The following is a 23,113-nucleotide window of genomic DNA, read 5'->3' as shown; positions in this document are numbered from 1 at the left end:
AGAAAACGTCTTCCACCCAGAGCATAAGAATGTGGAATGTGTGCAGGCAAATGCCTTGATAATTTCCTCAGTTAGAGGGACAATGGAAACTGAACTGCTTTACCCTGACTCATGTTTTTGCTCTATTTTTAAAATATCTCATAAGCAAAGAGGGGTGTGTAATATGGTTTGGTTCCGTTTCTATACCATTGTCTCTGGCCAAGCTCATTTGTGTGTCTTTTTCAGATTTGCCAGGTGATACCATGTTCTAAATCAGACAAATGACATTTGAGAAGAGCAAAAGGGCAAGGGTGTTAAAAAGGCATCACCCACCCCTCGGTAGCTCAGAGGTCACATGTGTTTAAAAGCCAAGCATGAAAGGGTAGGACCCAGGTGAATGACTTTTTATGAACTGTTTTATTAAACTTGACAAACACTTTTTGAGGGATGGAGGTGTCAGGATTCTGGGTCTCCAAGGAAAGAATAAATCAGGCTTCAAAATGTATGTTGGCCCGAAAGTTTGCAGGTCCATAAACTCATTGTTCTCACTTTATTCAAGAGAGAGCTGACTCTGGGGAACTGATTCACATTCATCAGAGTTATGGTAGACCGATGAATAAAATGCAATGCCATTTTATTCATTACCTGTGAGAGTTGTAACTCCCAGCTGAAATTCATGTCTGTTGGTCAGCACATACATACTCTTCCTGGTAAGAAAATCTATTTAAGAAATCAAATTAAAGTCAGAAGGTTAAATGTGAAATATGGAAGCTGAACAAATCAAGTTGGATATTTTGAAAGACTATTTTCATTAAGCAATGGCAGTCTGCTACAGTCTTTTTTTCACTACAAGGACATACGATTCCATCTGGGAAAATAATCTACTTATTCAGCTGGACAGAGAAGGCCAGTCCTGGAGAAACACTGGCAAATTTTTACGCCCAGTCATTCCTATTTCTAGGCCTGGGCCACTGTTTCCCAAAGGGTGGTCTAAGGTCTACCTGCAGTAAATGTGCCTTGGATATTTATTAGAAATTTATTTTTCTAGGCCCCACCCCACACTTCTGAATTATAATCTCTGGTCTTCGGCTGGGAATATTAATCTTACCTCCTTTTCTGGAGAACTGTAAACACACTGTTTTGAAAAACCACTGCTAGCTACTAAGCTATAGAACTACAGGCAAGTTAGTGACTTAACTTGTGCAAGCCTCAATTTATTTGTCTGTAAAACAGGGATAATAATAGGATCAAATGAGTCAAGATGTTTAAAGCCCTTGGAACAGAGTCTGGCACCTACTAAGCCCACAATACATGCTGGTATTCTATTATTACCATCATTAATGTCATTCATCATCTTCATTGTCACCATTCAGCCCATCAGATTTGATTTTTATTTTTTATGAAACAAAGCCAAGTTTATTGGTTACTATAGCAAAGGAGACAACACCCTGGACAGTCTTAAAAGCATCTCCCAGATTGTTTTCAGGGTTTCTGCTTATTAAGGATAGAAAAGATAGTGTCTTGAACCACTTCCAAATCATGCAGCAGGACACATTTATTTTTAGGAGGGTTTCTAATGGCATCCACAGTGTTTGACTCAAAGCTTACCCTTGATCTCAGCATTTGGCATATCGTTGCCCCGTAATGAAAGTTGGGCTGCATCTTACTTTGGGATCTCAAAATTCTCTATTTGCTGACAACAGCAACAAATGCATCACTCTAAGTGTTGTCACTTGTCATATTTACACTTCCTTTAAAAACTGAACAAAACATAGAAAGAATCCTCTCCACTTAGTATTGGCTGAGTGACAGTGATTCTGATTAAACCTTGAAGGTACCATGCAAGTACATCTCGAAGTAGAGTACCACATGCCATACGTTGCAACTTGTCAGAGTCTGTAGGCACAGCAGAACTTAGGACAGCACATTCCTATCAACTCTCTTTTCATCTGAATTCTTCCGAGTGGGTTACAAACATTAATTAAGCCTCCAAACACCCCTGGGGCACAGATAATTACACTAGTCATTCCTGCATTGTAGATGGGCACATTAAAGGAGGGAGAGGTTAACTGAAGTTAACTCTTCAGGTTGGGCTGAATCAGCAGCAAAACCACTCAGGGAACTTTTCATCAATGCAGTAATGTAAATAGTTCTGCAACTGGTTTCCTTAAGCTTAACACTGAAAACTAAGTTGTTGAAAATGAATACATTTTTGCAAAAACCAGAATTAAGTCTAATCCGGTAAAGAAAAATGGAACTTATGTCCTGGGTTTAGCTACTCTGACTTCCTGTATGTCCAATCTGCTTCCCCAGTGCTGGACCTCTCTATCTGCTAATAAATATGGATTCTTGTTCCTTCCTCTCATTTCCACTTACCAGTAAACTGTGAGTCTGCAGTGTGTTGTTGGCCTGCAGTTGGGGGAAATAGTTACTCAAAAGTGTGACTTCCACGGCCTGCTGAGAGCCATGCCTACCAGACCACCTGGCTCCACCCATTTCACTCACCTACTGGTTTCTGCTAATATAACCCAGCTCCTAGGTCATCATTTAGCTGGGTCCAGGACTCAGAGTACTAGCTCTAGATTGGTAGCTGAGATTCAGCTCTAGCTTTTAAAAATAATAACTTCTGGCCCTAGCTAGTTTGGCTTAGTGGATAGAGCATTGGTCTGTGGACTGAAGGGTCTTGGGTTTGATTCCAGTCAAGAGCATGTACCTTGGTTGCAGGCTCCATCCCTGGCCCTGGTTGGGGCCTGTGTGGGAGGCAACCAATTGATGTGTCTCTCTCACATCGATGTTTCGCTATCTCTGTCTCTCCTCCTACCTTCCACGCTCTCTAAAAATCAATGGAAAAATATCCTCTGGTGAGGATTGACCAAATAATAATGACAATAATAACTTCTATTTTTCTCTTGTTACAATTAATCATGTCTTCATTTTAGACTTTTTGAAAAATATAACTGAGAAAAAGGTGAGAACATTTAAAACATAACAAAAAAAAGATTAAAATTTCCCGTAATACTTGTTATTGATGTATAGTATATATGTTTATATATTAAAGTGTACTAATCTTAAATATACATTTTAATAGATTATATAAGTGTAACTGTATACTTATTTAACCAAAACCTAGGTCAACATAAAGAAACATTCTAGCACTACAGAAAGTCCTCAGTTGCCCCTTCCCAGTCAATATCCCTTTGCCCCAGAGGTAAAGTATATTTTGACTTTTATCACTTCTGATTAGATTTTTAATTTCATATAAATGGAATCATATAGTATATACTTTTTATATCTTCCTTTTTCCACTCATTATAATGTCTGTGAGATTCATCCCTGCCTTACTTGTAGTAGATTGGCTTTTGTTTGTTTTTGTTGTGTAAAATTCCACCATGTAAATACACTATAATTTATTTATCAGTTCCCCTGTTGAGGGATATTTAGCTAGTTTGCAAATTTTGGTTATTAAAAATAAAATTGTCCATGTCCTTCAGTGGTCATATTCATTTTTGTTGGGTATATACCTAGGAGTGGAATTGCTAAGTCATAGAGTAGTCTTAGAGCTGGCTTTTAGACATGTGCCAGTTCCCCAAACTGATTGCATCATTTTACATTCCTATCAGCAATGTGTGAAAGTGCCATTAACCAACACTTGATATTTTCAGTCTTTTTCATTTTTGACATTCTGTAGAGTGTAAGTTGGTATCTCATTGTGGTTTTTATTTGCATTTCCCTGGTGACTATTGATGCTGAGCACTTTTTCAAACACTTATTGAACACTGAACATTCTTTTGTGTGAAATGCTTGTTCAAATCTGCCCATTTTTTGATTGGGTTGTTTGCCTTTTTCTTATTGGTTTATAGGATTCCAGTTCTTTGTTAGATATATACATATTCTTCTCTCGGTCTGTGACTTACCCTTTCACAGAACTTCTTAATTTTATTAAAGTCCAATTTTTCAATTTTTCCTTTATGGTTAACTTTTATGTCTACTTGTCTCTCTTTTGTTTTCCATCTTACCACTCTCAAACATTCATCAAATTACACACACATACACACACACACACACACCAATATGTAATTAGCACAAAGTGCTAAACAAATATTTCTTCTCATGCTTTGAGTAGTTTAAACATTACATTTACAGGTGAAACTGGTTTGGCTCAGTGGACAGAGCGTTGGCCTGCGGACTGAAGGTTCCCAGGTTCGATTCTGGTCAAGGGCATGTACCTTGGTTGCAGGCACATCCCCAGTGGGAGATGTGCAGGAGGCAGCTGATCGATGTTTCTAACTCTCTGTCCCTCTCCCTTCCTCTCTGTAAAAAATCAATAAAATATATATTTTTTAAAAAGATTAAACATTACATTTACATGTCTCATGGCTTCAGCAAATCCCATTCTACACAGGAATATCTGAGATATTTTTAAAAACTAGAAAACATTCTGCTCACCCCAGCTACAGGAGAAAAAAAAATATTTAGCTACTAAAAAATGACAATTTTGTGGCATTAAGTCAGATTCCTCATCTAAAAAATATAAGAGACCATGACACGGAAGTTCCTCCAATCTCTAACATTCTGCTATTTTACTTACTGGACGCCATTTGTAAAGAGAAAATAGATGAATTCAAATAAACATCAGAACATAAAAATATCTATATAAATAAAAGCCAAGCGACCGGAAAGCAGGAACAACCGGAACGACCAGTTGCTATGACGTGCACTGTGGCTGGCCAACGGTCCTGATGGGTGGGGCCTCGCCTCGACCTGCCTGGCCTAATTGGAGGTGGGGCTGGCCAGCCAACTCCCTGTGGCCCCTTCCCCCTGGCCGGCCCCACCCCCAATCAGTCCCCCACCTTAATTGGGGGCAGGGCCAGCTGGCCAATTGCCTGTGGCCCCTCCCCCCAGTTGGCCCAGCCAATCGGTCCCCATTGGGGGGCTGGCCAGACCCCACCAGTGCATGAATTCGTGCACCGGGCCTCTAGTATTTAAATAAAAGCACAGAATGAAGAAAAATACATATGCAAAATATAAACAATAGGATCTTCCCCTCTAAAATATATTGATAGAAATTGATACAAATATATAATTCAAATATGTATGGTAATGTTCCATTATATGCCATAAATAATCAAGAAAAATGAACTGAAAGTTTGCACATCTGATTGTAAATGTAGTAAATCACCATCTGGAAAAAATGGAGAGGCTCATTAAAAACATAAATTAAGGCCTGGCCAGCATGGCTCAGTGGTTGAGCATCAACCTATGAACCAGGAGGTTACAGTTCGATTCCCAGTCAGGCCACATGAGATGCGGGCTCAATCCCCAGTGTGGGGCATGCAGAAGGCAGCTGATCAATGATTCTCTCTCATCGTTGATGTTTCTATCTCTCTCTTCCTCTCCCTTTCCCTCTGAAATCAGTAAAAATATACTTTAAAAAACACACAAATTAAAATGACATTAATGCAGCGATTTTCAAACTGCTGCAAGAATTTTTAAAACATGCAATACCTGACTAGTCAGGAGCACTGACTTCTTTTCCCTTAGATTGTAAAATTTTTAAAAATGACAACAGCCAACACAACACTAATCATCCGGTGTGAATGAATCAAAATTATGCCTTTTTTTTTTTGGTCAGATCAGCAAAAGATATATTTTTTTTGGTATGCCGCAGAATTTTAGAAATTAGTTTATGTGTACCATGAGATGAAAAAGGTTAAAAACCGCTCACTCATGTATCACTACCCACCTTCCTCTGGCTGTAGCCAAGAATGACCCCTCCTTCCCTCTCATTTCTGAAAACTCTGCCCCACTGAGAAATCACCCATATTCTACCCACCCCTGTGAGTTAACTGCTGTGAGCTAACTATCCCTACCATGAAAGCAGATTACAGCCATTGACCAATCCCACCATCTACTCACTTCTCACTTCCTCTCACAACAGTGTCCCAGAGCCGGTCCACCTAACTAGCCCCAACCTAGCCAGGGTTGAAGCTGGAATCAGACTGCCCTGGTGACTAGGGGCAAACCAGTGCCTCTGAGCCTTCACTCCTGTATCTATATAAGGGAAAACCTTTACGGCACAGGATTTTCAGGGGGTTAAATGTGATGTCAGTAAAAATTCCCAGCACATGGTGCACGTAGGAAGCTCCAGCCAGAAGCCTTCTTTCTGACAAAGGAGCAACGCCCGACACCTGGCATTGAAACACGGGCTCTCCCAGCCACTACCAGAAGTACCCCAATGTTACTAGAGTTTGGTATTCACTCTCGTTCTGAGTGGTTTGTTCAAACGTGCACTAAGGGACTAGGGGCCAGAGCAACCTTTTTATCAACTAGAACGTTGTTCTTTAAGCTGGTGGCACTGTTAAAACACATTGGAGCCAAACAGGAAACTGTTGTGCTCATGGCCGACCAGGCTGTCCTGGAAGACCAGAGGACAAAAAGTAGGACGAGGCTGGGCATGGGGATGCAGGGCTCTAAAGGATTCCTGCGCAGGAAGGAGAAAGGATGAAACAAGTAGATTCTTACACAGTGTGATAGCTTTCAAGTAAAAGTAAGAGCCCTGGCCGGTTTGGCTCAGTAGATAGCACGTTGGCCTGCGAACTGAAAGGTCCCAGGTTCGATTCCGGTCAAGGGCACATGCCCGGGTTGTGGGCTCGATCCTCAGTGAGGAACTTGCAGGAGGCAGCCGATCCATGATTCTCTCTCATCATGGATGTTTCTATTTCTCTCTCCCTCTTCCTTCCTCTCTGAGATCAATAAAAATATATTTTTAAAAAATAAATAAAAAGGTATGTAACTTAAAAAAAAAAAGTAAAAGTAAGAAGGGGAGAGAGAGAGAGAATCCGGGCTTGTTACAGTTTCAAGTACTAGTTTTACTATTAAGTCAATGCCATTTAACCTTCCTAGATCTCAATTTCCTCAACTGAAGAGTGAGATTAAAAGTAAATGTATCTCTCTCTCTCTTTTTTTAAAAGTTCCCAGCACATATGCTCACTCCATTTTCTCCTTCTGCCCTTGCATTCCCTATCTTTTGGGTTGGAGCCAAATCCTCCTTACTGGCACCGAAAAACCAGACATCATGAACTGTCCTCAGCCCACCCCTCCCCCACTCTTAGATCAGAAATATCAGAGCTTCTCTCCCTCTCCCAGTTGCCAGCCCAGGCTTTGTTGAAATTTATGGCCCAGGTCTGCTGTGAATTAGAACTAGAATTGTACTCGTGCCTATTGCTCAGAGTGGTGGAAAACACTGATAGATGTTTTCTGCCATGCCAAATTAGAATCCTCACTGGCTTCCTCCCATAAACTCTGCTATAATTGGTGGTTTGAGTCCACATTACCATGGATACTCTTCTGCTCTTACATTAAGAATTAAATTGATGTTGCAGGCAGATCTGGGAATTTAACCACTATTTGTACCACAGTCTCTGTGGGAAAATATATTCTGTGTTCCAAACAATTGACCTTTTGGAGTTGATCCAGTTCCTAAGTTGGGGACGGCCTGTACAATATTGTGTTACATTTTGGGTTTCATTTGTGTACTTCAGAATCAAAGACTTTTTATAGCTGGAAGAAACTCTGGAGATCATTTATTAATGGACTGATTTTGTAGTTAATGAAGCCAAGGTTCAGAAAGACAGAGGGATTTGTCTATAGTTATTCAGCGACTTTGGTCTCCTACCTCCAAGCCAACGTTTTTCCCACTATCCAGATCATTGTGTGCTCATTGCCCCACGTGGTCATTAAAGCAGTAAAAAGTTGGGAAGATCATGACTTCCTCAACACAGAATCAAAAATACTAAATGTTTCATAAATACTTAATTGGTCCATTATTCACTTTCCTTTCGAGGTCCATTCACTGTAAGATTTCCTTAAATAGCAAGTACCCTTGGATCACTTCAATTAAGAACTTATTTATAACAGACTTGAGTAATAACTCATAAATATTCTATTTAACCAGTGTGTCCTACATTAGAGAACCTATCAGTGTTGGATGTCATTCCAATAAATATTTTTCACAGTTCACAGACATATGTGGTTTTAGTTTTAGAAGATACATGCCATTAATTTTAATGTGGTCTTAGGGGAGAGTTACTCATTTTATAACTACATTAGAAAACTTAACGCTCTGTTTGTTTTGTTCGCCAAAACTAATTAAGACAGAGACTTACAAAACTATTCAGAAGTAAACCTTCTCCAACTGAAAAGATGCCTCACATAATTTAAATGTACAGCATGAGGAGAGCAAACATCATTAGAAATGAAATATTTACATGACTTTATTTGAAACAAAGTTTTCATATTTTGTATACTTTTCTTCATCAACAAACACATTTAGTTATTTCCTGGTACCCTGTTTGCATGAGCAGGATCAGAGAACACTGAAAGAGAAGCAATCTCATATATGTAGCAGGCATGGTTTTACTGTAACAAACTTGGAATGACCTAAATAGATAGCTGATCCTGTAATCTAATTACAAGAAAAAGAAGGGCCACCGATCAACTCTTCAAAAATTAAATAGTCATCCTTTGTAGTGGCTGCCCATCCATGTTAAATGCCTTAGAGTTCACAGTTCTATATAGCCAAGTAGCTCTTTCAGTTACTGGGCATTTATTTTGCAATCACTTTATCTTGAAGAATAGAGAGTGAGCTTAAGAGACAATGCTCCACTGAGAGGTTGTGTGCGTGTTGGGAGGTCTGAAGTGTGTGTGTATGTGTGTAGGTGGGGGAGGCGGGGGTACCATTATTGGCCAAGAGCAGGGGAAGAGGCTTTTGGTAATACCTGGCTTTATCATTTTTGTACTAAAATGACTGAGAACATGACTTAGCTGGTAACTTTGGTGCCTGATTCTTCTCTCATATGTGCATTGAAATGAAACCAAAAATAAATCCTAAGGAAAAATCTTGGCCCCGTCCAAGTGTACAACATAACCTGGCTCTGGATTGAGGGGTGGCCTCCTACTGATGTACATTGTTTTGTATGGTATCTCAATATCTTTGAATTGAGCTAACCACAAAAGATATACTGCCCTTGCCCTAACCGGTTTGGCTCAGTGGATAGAGCGTCGGCCTGCCAACTCAAGGGTCCCAGGTTCAATTCCAGTCAAGGGCATGTACCTTGGTTGCAGGCACATCCCCAGTAGGGAGTGTGCAGGAGGCAGCTGATTGGTGTTTCTCTCTCATCGATGTTTCTCTCTATTCCTCTCCCTTCCTCTCTGTAAAAAATCAATAAAATATATTAAAAAAAAAAAGATATACTGCCCTTGAAGTATATCTAGTAAAATTTAGAAATTGCTGCCACTTAAGACTTATTAAAGACTTGATTAAAAGGAATCATTTATGAAAGGGCAGCCCATTGAATATCCATTCATTAATTTATAAGCTATCTGGGATTAGTCAGGGCTGCAAAGAGCTGTATATCACCATCACATCCTCCACATTTCGCTATCTAAACCTACTCACTTTCACACTATATTGGCCAGTATTGGAAGGCATCCTATCGAATAATAGACAAACATGGTAATTGACCATACCTTTGCTTTGCCTCCCACGGGCTAATCAGCAAGGTATGCAAATTAACCACCAACAAAGATGGTGGTTAATTTGCATACGTAGGCACAAAGCAGCAGAGCGAAGACTGAAGGCAGCTCCGGCAGGAGCGAAGGCCTTGGTCCCAGGTGCCAGAGGAAAACCGGTGCTGGCAGCCAAGGGAAGGGAAGGCCTATTGCACAAATCTTTTCGTGCAACAGGCCTCTAGTATAAAAATATCCCTTGAAAGTCTGTGCCATGTTTACTAAAAGAAATGAGACTGCTATTCACTATGTTCCAAAGTGCCTTCTTTGAGGACAATCCAGCACAGTGATGGCTGGGTTCCTCTGAGCACTGGTCTAAAGGGCACTGATCTGTCCCAGGTATTTCCCGTGAGTACAGATAAGATCATGATTATATTAAGACCTTAACTTTTGATTCCCCAAGCCCCTTGCAATCAAAATTATCCAATTTTCCTCCACAGACATTTCTGGAATTACCCAAGAATATTGACATATATGACTCAAGTCTCCCTAAGCCTAGTGGCGTGCTAGTAAATGTTTAACGACCAATTCTCTGATGGAAAAAAACCTACAAATTTGTAGCATTAATTTTACAATAAGGAAAGTAGCAAAACTTACTGTAAAAACTCCCACACTGTCAATATGATGTCACTGAACAGGGAGTTGAAAGGAGATGCAGAGCAGCATATCATTATATAGTATTTCCATCATGCATATATGACAGATGCAAACAACCCCTAGACTATACATAATAGTGAAATGTAGCAACATAAACAGGATGAGTTTCTAGTAATCATTGCCTTTGTTTTAGTACTGTGTAATTTATTTGTAAGTCTACATAATTTAATTTTTAAATAATAGCTCTGTTTAACAACTGGCTTGCAAAAATCCTGAAAATTTAACCATTGTCTCTCATGAGAGTGTAAGCTGGCTCCAGCACACCACCAGATAAAGGCCCACTGGTTTGGGAGTCCCAGCTAATCGTTTGCCCTTCGGTTTGTTAGAAAGGGATCCTAGAAAACAAAGAGCAGGATCCCTTTTCTCTGTCTTGCCACATGCTCAAAAAGCGTGGGGGGCAGTTTCCTGCATGCAGTCAGCAGCACTACCTGGTCCCCTCCTCCAAAGCCTGCTAGTCTCCAGGCCTGGGCACCCAGAGGGCTGCTGGCCCCGCGGGCTGGCCGAGGCAATGTCTCCTACGCCACTGGCAGCCTTCTCCCGTCTCTGCCTCCTCGCGGCTAGTGAACTGATGACCGCCCCTCGGCCCGCAGGCCACGGCTCACGCCGAGGCCAAGAGCCTCCTCCGGGGCCGCATCCGCCGCATGAGGCTTCTCTCCTCTTGGTACCCACCCACTCTCGCACCTTACGATGGTGGCTCCAACTGCCTCTATTGCTGCTGCTCAGACATGGGCAATGCATTCCGCGTTTCCCCGTTAACGGAAACATGAGGAATTGTTTGCAAAGCCAGGGAATGGAGCCAAGGAAAGAAACGCGAGGCGGGAAGGACACAACAACAAACAGTGTCTGCGCAGCGCCCGGGCCTGGGCGGCTGGGAAGCGGGAAGGTCAGGGCCGCCTCCGCGCCGCCAACCCCGGGAGCCTCCCGGGCGCCTGCGCCGCCGCGGCGATTTAGCGCAGCGGGCGCGGCGGCGGGGAACCGAGTCCAGTGCGGCTGCGCGAGGGCCGGGAGGCGCGAGTGGCCGCCGAGGGGAGCGCCGTGCGCCTGCGCGGGGCTGCGTGGCGCGGAGCGGGGCCGGGCCGTGCGGAGTCGGGGCCGTCGGAGGCGCTGGTGAGCTTTGCGGATCTGGGCGGTGCCGAGGAGGACGAGGCGGCGCTGGGTCTGACGCGGCCCGGTTTGTGGGGGCCCCGCGGGTTTATTTATTTATTTACCGTGTGTGCCTCCGAGTGCGCGCGCTGCACTGCTTGGCGGGGAGGGGGAGGGGGGTGGGCCGGGGGCCGGTGGGAGCGGGAACCGGGGTCGAAACGCCGCGTGACTTGTAGGTAAGGGAACGCCGAGCGGTCGCCGCCGCCGCCGCCGAGAAGCCCAGGTTCCGGCCGCCGGGAAGGAGCGTCTGGTGCCGACAAGATGGCGGACGGGGAGCTGAACGTGGACAGTCTCATCACCCGGCTGCTGGAGGGTGAGTGCGGAGCCGCGGCCGCGGGGAGGGGCGCCTGGCTAAGGCCTCACGCCCCTGCGCTGAGGGAACCCAAGGGACCCCCCCTCCCCGCCCCGAGGCGGCCGCGGTGGAGGGGCGAAGGGGCAGGTTGGCCGGGGGCAGCGGCCTCGGGGAGCGCGGCCCGCGGGAGGCTGGGCAAGAGGCGCTGTCGCCGCGGGGGGCCGGCGGGCGGGCGGGCGGGCGGGCAGTGTCCCCGCGGCCCTTGGGGGACCCGCACGGCGGGCGGGGAGCCCAGGGTGCTGGGTGACCCTTCCCCAGGAGTGGCCAGGAGGCGTGCGCCCGCATTGTGCGTCCGCGGAACGTGCATTTCTGGGCTCTTTTTGTGCTTTGCCCTTGGCTGCCTCGGATTCTAGTTCCGGCGTAAATTTTATAAAAACCTTCTGGAGACGGTGGTTTGACCTGTTATGCATTTTTATATGATGCTATACTGTAGGAAGGACTCTTTAAGGAGAGGGTAACAACGGGAGCTGAATACCTCCCAGTTTTTATTTTGCTTTAAAAAAACGTAAAGGGGTGTTGGAGCGAGTTACAGATGCTCGCAAGAAAAATGGAATATGCAGACACGTTTGCTGAAGGTGTTAGCTTGCGGGTTTGAGGGTTTGGTTTCTGCACAAACTTAGGAAGGGTCTGTTGTACGGCCTCTCCTGTGTTACAAGGTATTTACAGCTTTTGAAGTGCCTCTCCTGTGTTACAAGGTATTTACAGCTTTTGAAGTGTCGGACCCTTCCGTTTTGGTTGAATAGTTTCACGTTGGGGTGGGGGTCGAAGGGAAGGGAAGAGGTGGAGCGGCCAGAATGTGTCATTCACAGCTCGTCGCGGGCTCCTCCCAGTGAATCCCTCTCCCATGAAATTTGCGTCATCACTAATTGCTTCATGAATACATATATATATAGAGAGAAAATAAGCCTTAAAAAAAAAAAAAAAAAAAAAGAGTTCTTTCTGCCAGAAACCGCCGAAGGATTGTTATTTGCTTTCTGATTACCTGAAGGTAATTGTTTGATACAGTGAAGCAATATACTTACATTTGGAAAATCATCGGAGGTTGTGTGATGATTTGGGGGGGGGGGGAAGGGGGGCGCTAGTTCCTTTCTTTTCTTTTAAACCATTGTCGGTACCTCATCGGCTCTGTGTACTGGTGGTGTAACGAACGACAGTATATTTGCTCCAGATGTGAAAGCTTCCAGCCATCTAAGACCGAATAAGCGGCAAAGTTTTCCCGGGAACTCTTTCTTATTTACCTTTTCCTTTACTACCAAGTTATTCCTGGGAGGCCCCCTGGTGCCTGCAGTTAGTGTTCACCACCTAAGGCTTTGTGGACGCGAACATCTTGCCGAGTGAGACATTTGCTTTGAGAGAAATTGTATATTGTAATCGTGTGTTGTTCTAAGAGAGAAATATAGCTCTTTAAAATGTTTAATATGTTAATTTGGGCGGAAGTTTCGTTTAGGCCCACATCGGTTTTTGTGTATTTTAAATTCAGCTTGTAAATTTAAATAATTTTAAAATCTGATGTTTGTATCTCAGCTTTACTTTTCATTTCCATGTGCTTACATATTTATATGCTTTATAGGCATAAAACAAAGTAGACTTACATGTTTTTAAATGTTTGATCTGGAACCTTTTAAGGCAAATGCACCTTTTTATGATTATAGGTAATTAAGAATCTTTATTAGTGGATTATTCAAGGTTGTTTTTTTATTTTTTTTTATTCAAGGTTATTGGAAAAAAGATACGGTGTGAAAAATGGAATGAGTGAATGATTCCATTTATTTTTGTGAGTTCAAGTTACATAAACATTTGGTTTTGGTTTTGGATGATCATTTTTCTTTAATTGGTGAGAGTTCTAGTCCAAGACATTTTCCCCTGTTTAAATTACCAAACATTGACCTGCTTTGTGCCAGTCACCAGGAATCCAAAGAAAAACAGTTTCTTCACTCAAGAAACTCCTAATAGAAACAAGTGATTTGGGTGTTTTATTAGCCTTCTCTCTGTTCATGTTCATCACACCCATCAGTAAAGAATTTCATTACTTGCTTCTTAATCCAGGAAAGTATATTTAGTTTGTTTGACAGTGCCTCCCTGAGATTCTTAAATTCTCCAGGTTCCTCTTCTCCTTTCCCCTTCCAAAATCTAGACCCATTAAAAACATCCAAAACAGACTTGGATTTTCTTAAGCAATTACTTTTATCTTCAAGTAAACATTTTTGTGTTTGCCTCGTTTTTCAGTGGTGTCACATGATAGTTGAATTTAACTCAGATTTTTAAGTGATGGTATTTTTGTTTGTCTTTAATCCTCATCCGAGTTTATGTTTTATAGATTTTCAGAGAGAGAGAGGAAGAGGAGGGAGGGAGAGAGAGAAATGAACGGTTGCCCCTTGTGTGCACCTTGACCAGGGATCGAACCCACAGCCTAGGTATGTGCCCTGGCTAGGAATCAAACCCGAAACCTTTTGGTGTTCAGGATGACGCTCCAACCAACAGCCACCCAGGATGGTATTTTGTAAATGCTATCTAGCAGAATAGGTACTTTTAGGTTTTGGCGTGGGTTTTTTGTTTGTTTTTTGTATTACATGAACATATAAGTTAACATTTGACACAATTTCTCCACATGGTGGGGGGGGGGTCAGCAAGACTTGATCTTGTTTTTAAAATGTTGATTGGAGTTCCACAATATTCTTGATTTTTTTTTTCTTTTCTTACTATATTAAATTTCCAATCAGCGAAATAGATTAATGAAACCACATTAACCCTCCCTTTTTTTTTTTTCTTAAATATATTTTATTGATTTTTTACAGAGAGGAAGGGAGAGAGATAGAGAGTTAGAAACATCGATGAGAGAGAAACATCGATCAGCTGCCTCCTGCACACTCCCCACTGGGGATGTGCCCGCAACCCAGGCACATGCCCCCGACCGGAATCGAACCTGGGACCTTTCAGTCCGCAGGCCGACGCTCTATCCACTGAGCCAAACCGGTTTCGGCTAACCCTCCCTTTTTTAAAGAACAGTTTTACTTAGCTATAATTCACATACCATACAGTTCACCTATTTGAAGTGTATAATTCAGTGATTTTTTTACTATGTTCACAGAGTTGCACGGCCAACTTTATTTTTTATTTATTTATATTTTTGAATATATTTTTATTGATTTCAGAGCGGAAGGGAGAGAGAGAAAGAGAAACATCAATGGTGAGGGAGAATCATTGATTGGCTGCCTCCTGTAGGCCCCACACTGGGGATGGAGCCTGCAACCCCAGCATGTGCCCTGACCAGGAATCGAACCATGATCTCTCCTGGTTGATAAGTCAATGCTCAACCACTGAGCATCACCAGCAGGGCAGCACAGCCAACTTTAGAATGTTTCCACCCTCAGGCACAACCCTGTTCCCATTAGCCAACACTTTCTTTTTTTTCTTCATCCCATTTCCCCCTCTCCTCACACTAGGTAGCCGCTAAATCTATTTTCTGTCGGGGTTGTGCCTATTCTGGATGTTTGATATAAATGTAAGTGTATAATATGTGGTCTTTTGTGATTGACTTCTTTTAAAAGTTTACCCATGTTGTAGTACTTGTCAGTATTTCATTCCTTTTATGGATGAATATTTCATTGTATAAAATAACTAATTGTATCTATTCATTCATCACTTGAGTTGTTTTCCCTTTTTGGCTATTGTGAATAATACTGCCATGAATATTCGTGTACAAGTTTTTGTGGGGTCGTATTTTCAGTTCCCTTGAGTATATAACTAGGAGCGGAATTGCTGAATCATATGGTAACTCCATATTTAACCTTTTTCGCATCTGCCAGACTGTTTAAAGTAGCGGTTCTCAACCTGTGGGTTGTGACCCTTTGGGGGTCGAACGACCCTTTCACAGGGGTCGCCTAAGACCATCGGAAAACACATATATAATTACATATTGTTTTTGTGGTTAATCACTATGCTTTAATTATGTTCCATTTATAACAATGAAAATACATCCTGCATATCAGATATTTACATTTCTATTCATAACAGTAGCAAAATTATAGTTATGAAGTAGCAACAAAAATAATTTTATGGTTGGGGGTCACCACAACATGAGGAAGGAACTGTATTAAAGCGTCGCGGCATTAGGAAGGTTGAGAATCACTGGTTTAAAGCCTTTTTTTCTGAGTAACTTGTTTAATTATGACCCAGTTGTCTAAAGGTTAGGCAGTTTGAAGGAAGTGTTCAGTTGCTCGTGGCAGCCTCAGCTTCTGCAGAGAAAGTGTGTATAGATCCAAAGCCAAGTCTGTTAGAAAAGAGTAGGTTGGGGAGCACGGGAAATCATCTGAGGGATACTTTCTTCTCTTGCTCCTTGGATGAGAAGCTAGAGGAGGCATAAAGGGTGGTACAGGTTTTAACTGATTCAGAAATTTGGAGTGTTTGTTTTCCCATTAGTTACTTCCAGCAGGTGAGGGAAAGTTGGACAGTTTGAATAGCCCAGAAGTGTTTCTGTTTTGTTATTTAAGGAGAGCTGGAGCTTTTCTGGTAAATTTCTAAATCCAAGATTAGGATTTAGACATCTATTTACATTTGAGTCTAAAGACAGGTTATATTAAGATTTAGGATTAGTAAATTGTATCTGATAGGCTTTTTTCTCTCGTATCTTATTCTCCACATTTATTGTTTAACGGTATCCATCCCAATAACAGGCATTTTTAAACAACTCTAACAGAAGCAAAATAATGTAGGTGCATAAGAATGTCAAGATATTTAGAAATAATAACAAAATGTCATTAAGTGTTTCTGAAACAAAGGTTATCCTGGAAGTCTTGGAATTGGGGTATAGGGATGCTAAGAGAAATGGTTTGTAAATGTCAGGAAGCTTAGCAGTGATGTGGTGGAATCTTCTGTTTTTGAGTGGATACAAATTTTTATAACCTCAGGCAGTAATCACTGCTCCTCTACCTGCTGTAAATAGCTATTTCACAGCTTATTCTTCCTGGAAAAATGGAGGATCAGAGAAGATAGGAGAAAGAAATAAATATCATAATTCTTCCTTCTGGTACACTCTCCATATCCCCCTACACTGAATTGATTACCTTTGAAGTCTTGGTTATTAGTAGGTGAAAAGTATTTTTTTTTTATACTTCAGTCTCCGAAATACGCCATACAACAGAGACTTTCCATCTGTTGGATAAAATGAAAATGCTTAAATGGAAAAGAAGTCTTTATTCCAGAATTAAGGGTAGAAGACTAAAAGTGCACGCACTGATTCTGAAGATAAAGAAGTAGAAATAATTAGTAGCTAGTCCTTCCCTAGTTGAAGGGTAAGTACAGTTTCTGGTATAAGTGGGTACTTGTTATATTAGTAGAAAAAGTAGCCGAAACTGGTTTGGCTCAGTGGATGGAGCGTCGGCCTGCGGACTGAAGGGTCCCAAGTTTGATTCTGGTCAAGGGCGTGTACCTGGGTTGCGGGCACATCCCCAGTGGGAGATGTGCAGGAGGCACCTGATCGATGTTTCTAACTCTCTGTCTCTCTCCCTTCTTCCTCTCTGTAAAAAATCAATAAAATATATTTAAAAAAAAAAAGAAAAAGTAATTAAAGGGCAGTGACAAATGTCCTTCCCAAATTTACCCACATTTGTGCAAGGACAAGGAGAGGTATTTATACTATGTGCATAATCTAGTGGGAACATTGTTATTGGCTCTTCATCTGTGCTGACACTGTATAATTTGGAGATTTGGGCACAGTTTTTTTGTGTGGTTTTTTTTCCACTATAAAGGAATTCTATCCCTAGAACGTTCATCAGAATATCCCTGAGTTCCCAACCTGTCAATTACAGGTTGACCAAGACATTTTCTTGGTTTGTCTAACACTATTTTTACTTTTCCCCTAATCCTACCCCCTATGTTCAAGATTTAGAGAAATCAAAGTTACTTTTCATAATAAGTTTAAGGACATCTATTAAATATTGTGGGCATTCCTTAACATATACCAAAAATATACAAGTGGTAATTTCTTAACAGTTTATTCATTGATCTATCTTGTACTTTAAATGGGTCTTACACATGACTTTGTAATATGCATTGGTCATTTGGAGAATATTGGTTAAACTGAGTTATGTAGATGTTCAAATGTACTCACACCTTCTATGATATCAAAAAAATCACATTTGTTAATATTATAACAAGATATTAAAAAATGAGTCCTTAAGTATGGAGAAGCCATCAGGTTCGTGGTGCTGGATATAAGGTTTCCCAAATTTTAATTTTCACTTGAAAGCTTGAAATGTAACATTAACAAAAATGCTGTCAGTTGTTTTCCTTGAAATGTCATACTTTGTTTTCAAGAGTATTTGTTAAATATCTAAGTGTGAATAACCATAGTTTGTCATTATCTGTTAAATATCTAAATGTGAGTAACCATAGTGTGTCAGTTGTGCTTTCTAGTAAAAAAGATGTTCTGTGGGGGTTGGAGGGGAGTGGCTAGATCAGCTTCAGACTGAGATAGTCACATGAGTGCTTTTCTTGGAGACAGCTATTGTACTTTGGTATGCAGCAGAAATGCTTTATGGGTACTTCCCCTTTCATCATCCTGAATATGAAAAAGATGTATACTCAGTGGTGGAGATTGTTTTTACTGCCTCGTTAAGGGCATTCTTAAGTGAAGCTGGGCTTTTTTATGTTTACTAAAAGTGCATGGCAGTAAACACACTAGTGACTACAGTAGTACAGTTAGCACTGATTTGGTTTGTGCTGGGTACCAGCAGTTTTAACAGCCATTGCTTTTACATGGTGCAGATGTCAACACAATGAAAAAGGAGTCACACTTTGAGAACCTTAGGGCTAGGAAGGACACTCCTTCCTGTACACCTGAATTGTCTAGCCCTCACCTATGTGTGTTACATCGATGTGAGAGAAAGAGAAACAGCGATTGGTTGCTTCCTGTGCATATCCACATCGGGGATTGAACCTGAAACCTGGGTATGTGCTGTGACTGGGAATCAAACTGGCAGCCTTTCTGCACATGTGCAGATGCTCAACCAACTGAGTCACCCTGGCCAGGGTAGTTACTTTCCTTCTTTACCCTTTTATCATTATCAGCTTATCAGTGTACTTGGAATGATTTTTTAAGATGATTCATAGACCCCTTTGAGAATTCATGAAAGCCAGGGGTCTTGTCAGAAAAATACATATGTTCATGTACATACACGATCTTATATACATTTGTGTTTATTATACAGGGCTTTTGAAGGCCACCTGTGGGCTCTGAAACTACATTAATTTTTCCTATCAGACTTCAAGTGCATTGAAATTATGGCAACTGCCTAATTCTTTCACTTAAAACTAAAATTCCACATTTTAGCCTATTGTAAAAATTATGCATTTTTTCTTTTTTGGCTAAAGGTAGACTTATGTGTAAAATACAGGCTGGGGCAAAAGTAGGTTTATAGTTGTGAGTACACAAACCAGAGTTTATTCTTGTATTATTTTTATTCTGCTTATTTTGTTTTTTAGATATGTATTTATTGCCATTTTATTGTTCATACTTTACCTTTTTTTTCCCCCTTAAAGAAGGCCCTATAACATTTCATATACTATTGGTTTGGTGGTGGTGAAGTCCTTTTAGCTTTCTCTTGTCTGGGAAGCTCTATATGTCCTTTGATTCTGAATGATAACTTTGCTGGATAGGGTAATCTTGTTTATAGGTTATCTTGTATTATTACTTATTATTGTATTATTTTCCACACAAGTAACTGTAAACTGCTTTTGCTACACCATGTATATTGAAATTAATTGACATTTATCATACAGAAAAATTTAGGCAATATAGGAAACCTGGATTTAAATGCACTTTGCTGTTGATTCATATGTATCCTTGAGTGAATCTTTATTGGGTGTAGAAGTAGGGTAGAACCCATTGGAATTAAAATGTTAAAGATGGGGCAGACATGATAGATAGTAGAATTAGTTCTTTTTTTCTTGGCATCCTTTCTATTTTAGAGAAGGTAGGTATTGATAAGAACTTGCTGGAGAAAGTAGCAGGTGGTTATTGAAAGATAAAATTTAGTCTGGCTGGCATGGGTCAGTGGTTGAGCATAAACCTATGAACCAGGAGATCATGGTTTGAGTCTGATCAGAGCACATGCCTGTGCTGTGGGCTCGATCTCAGTGTGGGATGTGCAGGAGGCAACCAATTAATAATTCTCTCTCATTGTTGATGTTTCTAGCTTTCTCTCCCTCTCACTCTCCCTTCCTCTCTGAAATCAATAAAAATATTTTTTTAAAAATGTGTGGACTTAATTGTAAATGGAGAATAGTAGGGGTATATAAAGACATAGCCTATGCTTTCCTTATTTAAATGTCTTCTCAGTTAAGATTGAATGGGAGCTAGCAGTATATTTAGAGGTTAAAGGGAAAGTGAGTGGAGATGGTAATGAAATTATTACAAGCTCAATTCATTAGGGCAAATAAGGAACTCCCATGCACCATTTCTCCCCACTCCATCTCAGAAGTTACTGGAAACCATATTATTAATGAATTTTATTTTCTCATTCATGTGAAAAAAGTGTTTTTCTTCATCTAACTAGCTTATAGAATTTTTAATATAATGCCCTATTATAAACATAATAATGCATTGAACTTTATTAAATATCTGGTAACTTTGAAAATCTGTTTTGTTCTGATTGGAAAACAGAAGTGATAGTTGATAAAATTCTTGGGACTGCTGATAATATTCCAAGAAGTGTGTGAAGCTAAATCACCTGACAGCTGCTTTTCCTAATCTTCTTTTCTTCATAGCCACAGCTTCTTAATGATGCTATTTTGGCATTTTATTATTAAATGCAAGACTTTGCTGAGAGAATAGGCCAGACACTCAACAGGTGCTGCCCTGGAAACATTTTAGGGCTGTGAGGCCTCAAGTTAGCCATTGCAGAGCAAAGAGGGCTGCATTTCCATGGTAGCAACTTGCCTGAGCATCAAGAATTAACAAGAATGGAGATAGAAGCAAAAGATCATAGAATAACCTTACTATTGGTCATAGGACATAACAGGTTTTCTGATAGTTTGCTGCCTGTCAAAATATTATTATTTTGTGGATAAATTTTAGAAAACTGACCATTTATTCATTGTTTATCAGTACGAGGATGTCGTCCGGGAAAGATTGTGCAGATGACTGAAGCAGAAGTTCGGGGCTTATGTATCAAGTCTCGGGAGATCTTTCTCAGTCAGCCTATTCTTTTGGAATTGGAAGCACCGCTGAAAATTTGTGGTAAGTAAATGGGTAAAGCTGGAAACAAATCTCTTTTGAATCTCAGTCTTCCTCTCATATTTACATTGAAGATGATCTAGGGAAAGCATTTTAAAGTTTTTGTATAAAAGAGAAGACTAATAGGTTTTCTTTTATAAAATTCTATAAAAATTGAAACTTTTGCCATGGCTGGTTTGGCTCAGTAGATAGAGTGTTGGCCTGCAGACTGAAGAGTCCCGGGTTCGATTCCTGTCAGGGGCATGTGCTTGGGTTGCGGGCTTGGTCCCCAGTGGGGACCCGAGTGCAGGAGGCAACCGATCCATGCTTCTCTATCATCTCTGACGTTTCTCTCTCTCTCTCCCTTCCTCTCCGAAGTCAATAAAAATATATATTTTTTTAAAAAATTGAAACTTTCATGAAATGACAAGTTACAGACAAAATATTAGCTACATATACAACAGATAAAAAGATCACTGTTCACACTATATAAAAGATTTCTTATAGATAAATAAGAAAAAGCTATACAGTCAAAAAATAAAGAGTCAGATCTTAGAAGAAATTCAAATGCCCAATAAATGTAAGATCCTCAATCTCACTAGTAGTCAGGGAAATGCAATTCAGAATCAAATCCTGAATGATAATCAGATTGAAAAAAATACCAACACTGATTAATGTTAAAGAAGTGAAATAGGCATGTTGGTGCACAAGTTAAAAAAAAACACAAACAGGTACAGAATTAGTGTCAGTATGGCAATGTTCATGGTATTCTAACTTTGTTGTGATCATTTTGACTTATTTGAAAATTATGTAACTTTACAGTTTGTTGTTTTAAGTCTTATAATGGCTTTTGGCTGAAAGCAAAAACTTAAGACCTTAAGTGGAGTAATAACATTTTTACATAGTTCATCTAACAGCAGGAAGTGGTATAAATAATGTATTGTGCTGGCTTTTGGTTTAGTAATGCAGTTTTTCTTGGTAGTGGCTATTAGTGATTAAGACAGTGTTTATGAATTTAACCATAAGTTTTTGCTCAATCAAGGATTATTTGCTATATGCAGAAATTTATCTGGCCCTGGCCAGTTTGGCTCAATTAGTCGCACTGAAGCGTTGGGGGTTCGATCGCCATTTGGGGTGCATATGGGAGGCAACCAATCAATGTTTCTCTCTCCCTTTCTCCCTCTCCCTTCCTCTCTCTCTCTCTAGAATCAATGAAAAATGTATTCTTGGGTGAGGATTTTAAAAAGAATTTATTTTGCATGTTTCTTAGCAATCTACTGTTTCTAAGTTCTCGCTATTTGTCTTGCTATTTGGTATAACAATAGGACCTAAGTTAAACTACCAGATAATAAGATTAACTGTATTAGTTCTCTATTCTTGTATAACAAATCACCCCAAAACCTTATTGCTTAAAACAACATTAATTTATCACCTCACAGTTTTTGTGAGTCAGGATTTTGGACCCAGCCTACCCGGGCCCTCTGGTTCTAGGGCTCTCACAAGACTAGTCAAGGTGTCACGTGGTCATTTCGAGGTTCAACTGGGAAAGGATTCAGTTCCTTATGTGCTAATGGATTGAGGGCCTCTGTTCTCAATAAACAGGTGGCCAAAGGCCTCCTTCAGTTCTTTGCCATGTGTGCTTTCCCAGAAGGCAACTGGCTTCATCAAGAGTGAGAGAAAGCAAGAGAGTACAAGCAAGATGGAAGTCACAATCTTTTGTAACAATCTCAGATGTGACAGCCCCTCTTACTTTGCTATATCCTCTTTATTTGAAGCAAGTCACTACAGCTCACATTCAGAGTGAGAGGATTACACAAGGGAGTAAACGTGAGGAATCATTTCATAGAAGGTGATTGTACAACAGTAACAAAATATTCTAAAGCTGACCTTTTCTCTTTTTAGGAGATATTCATGGACAGTATACAGATTTACTGCGATTATTTGAATATGGAGGCTTTCCACCAGAAGCCAACTATCTTTTCTTAGGAGATTATGTAGACAGAGGAAAGCAGTCTTTGGAAACCATTTGTTTGCTATTGGCTTATAAAATCAAATATCCAGAGAACTTCTTTCTCTTGAGAGGAAACCATGAGTGTGCTAGCATCAATCGTATTTATGGATTCTATGATGAATGTAAGTAAAAATAAAAACCTATTTTTTTTTAATGGAAAAAGTCCCTAATAATTTTCTACTTAAAAAAA

At 40.6% G+C, this 23,113-nt stretch overlaps 1 protein-coding gene across 4 annotated transcripts in view; it reads left to right on the top strand.

Moving 5' to 3' along the window:
* The first annotated feature begins 11,175 nt into the window (after nt 1–11,175).
* The window catches only part of PPP1CB (protein phosphatase 1 catalytic subunit beta), a 28,812-nt gene continuing 16,874 nt past the window's right edge, over nt 11,176–23,113 (top strand). The window contains exons 1-4 of one of the 4 annotated variants that reach the window (XM_081100971.1): nt 11,176–11,310; nt 11,523–11,659; nt 20,805–20,936; nt 22,815–23,045. In XM_081100971.1, the coding sequence (XP_080957097.1) occupies nt 11,608–11,659; nt 20,805–20,936; nt 22,815–23,045 (415 nt within the window). In that variant the 5' untranslated portion in view covers nt 11,176–11,310; nt 11,523–11,607. The other 3 variants (XM_081100969.1, XM_081100970.1, XM_081100972.1) reach the window with 3 other exon arrangements.

This window comes from Myotis nattereri, assembly GCF_964212035.1.
Source record: "Myotis nattereri genome assembly, chromosome: 10".
NCBI lineage: Eukaryota > Metazoa > Chordata > Mammalia > Chiroptera > Vespertilionidae > Myotis > Myotis nattereri.
Note: the sequence above shows the minus strand (reverse complement) of the source record. Positions and strands in the feature narration are given on the sequence as shown.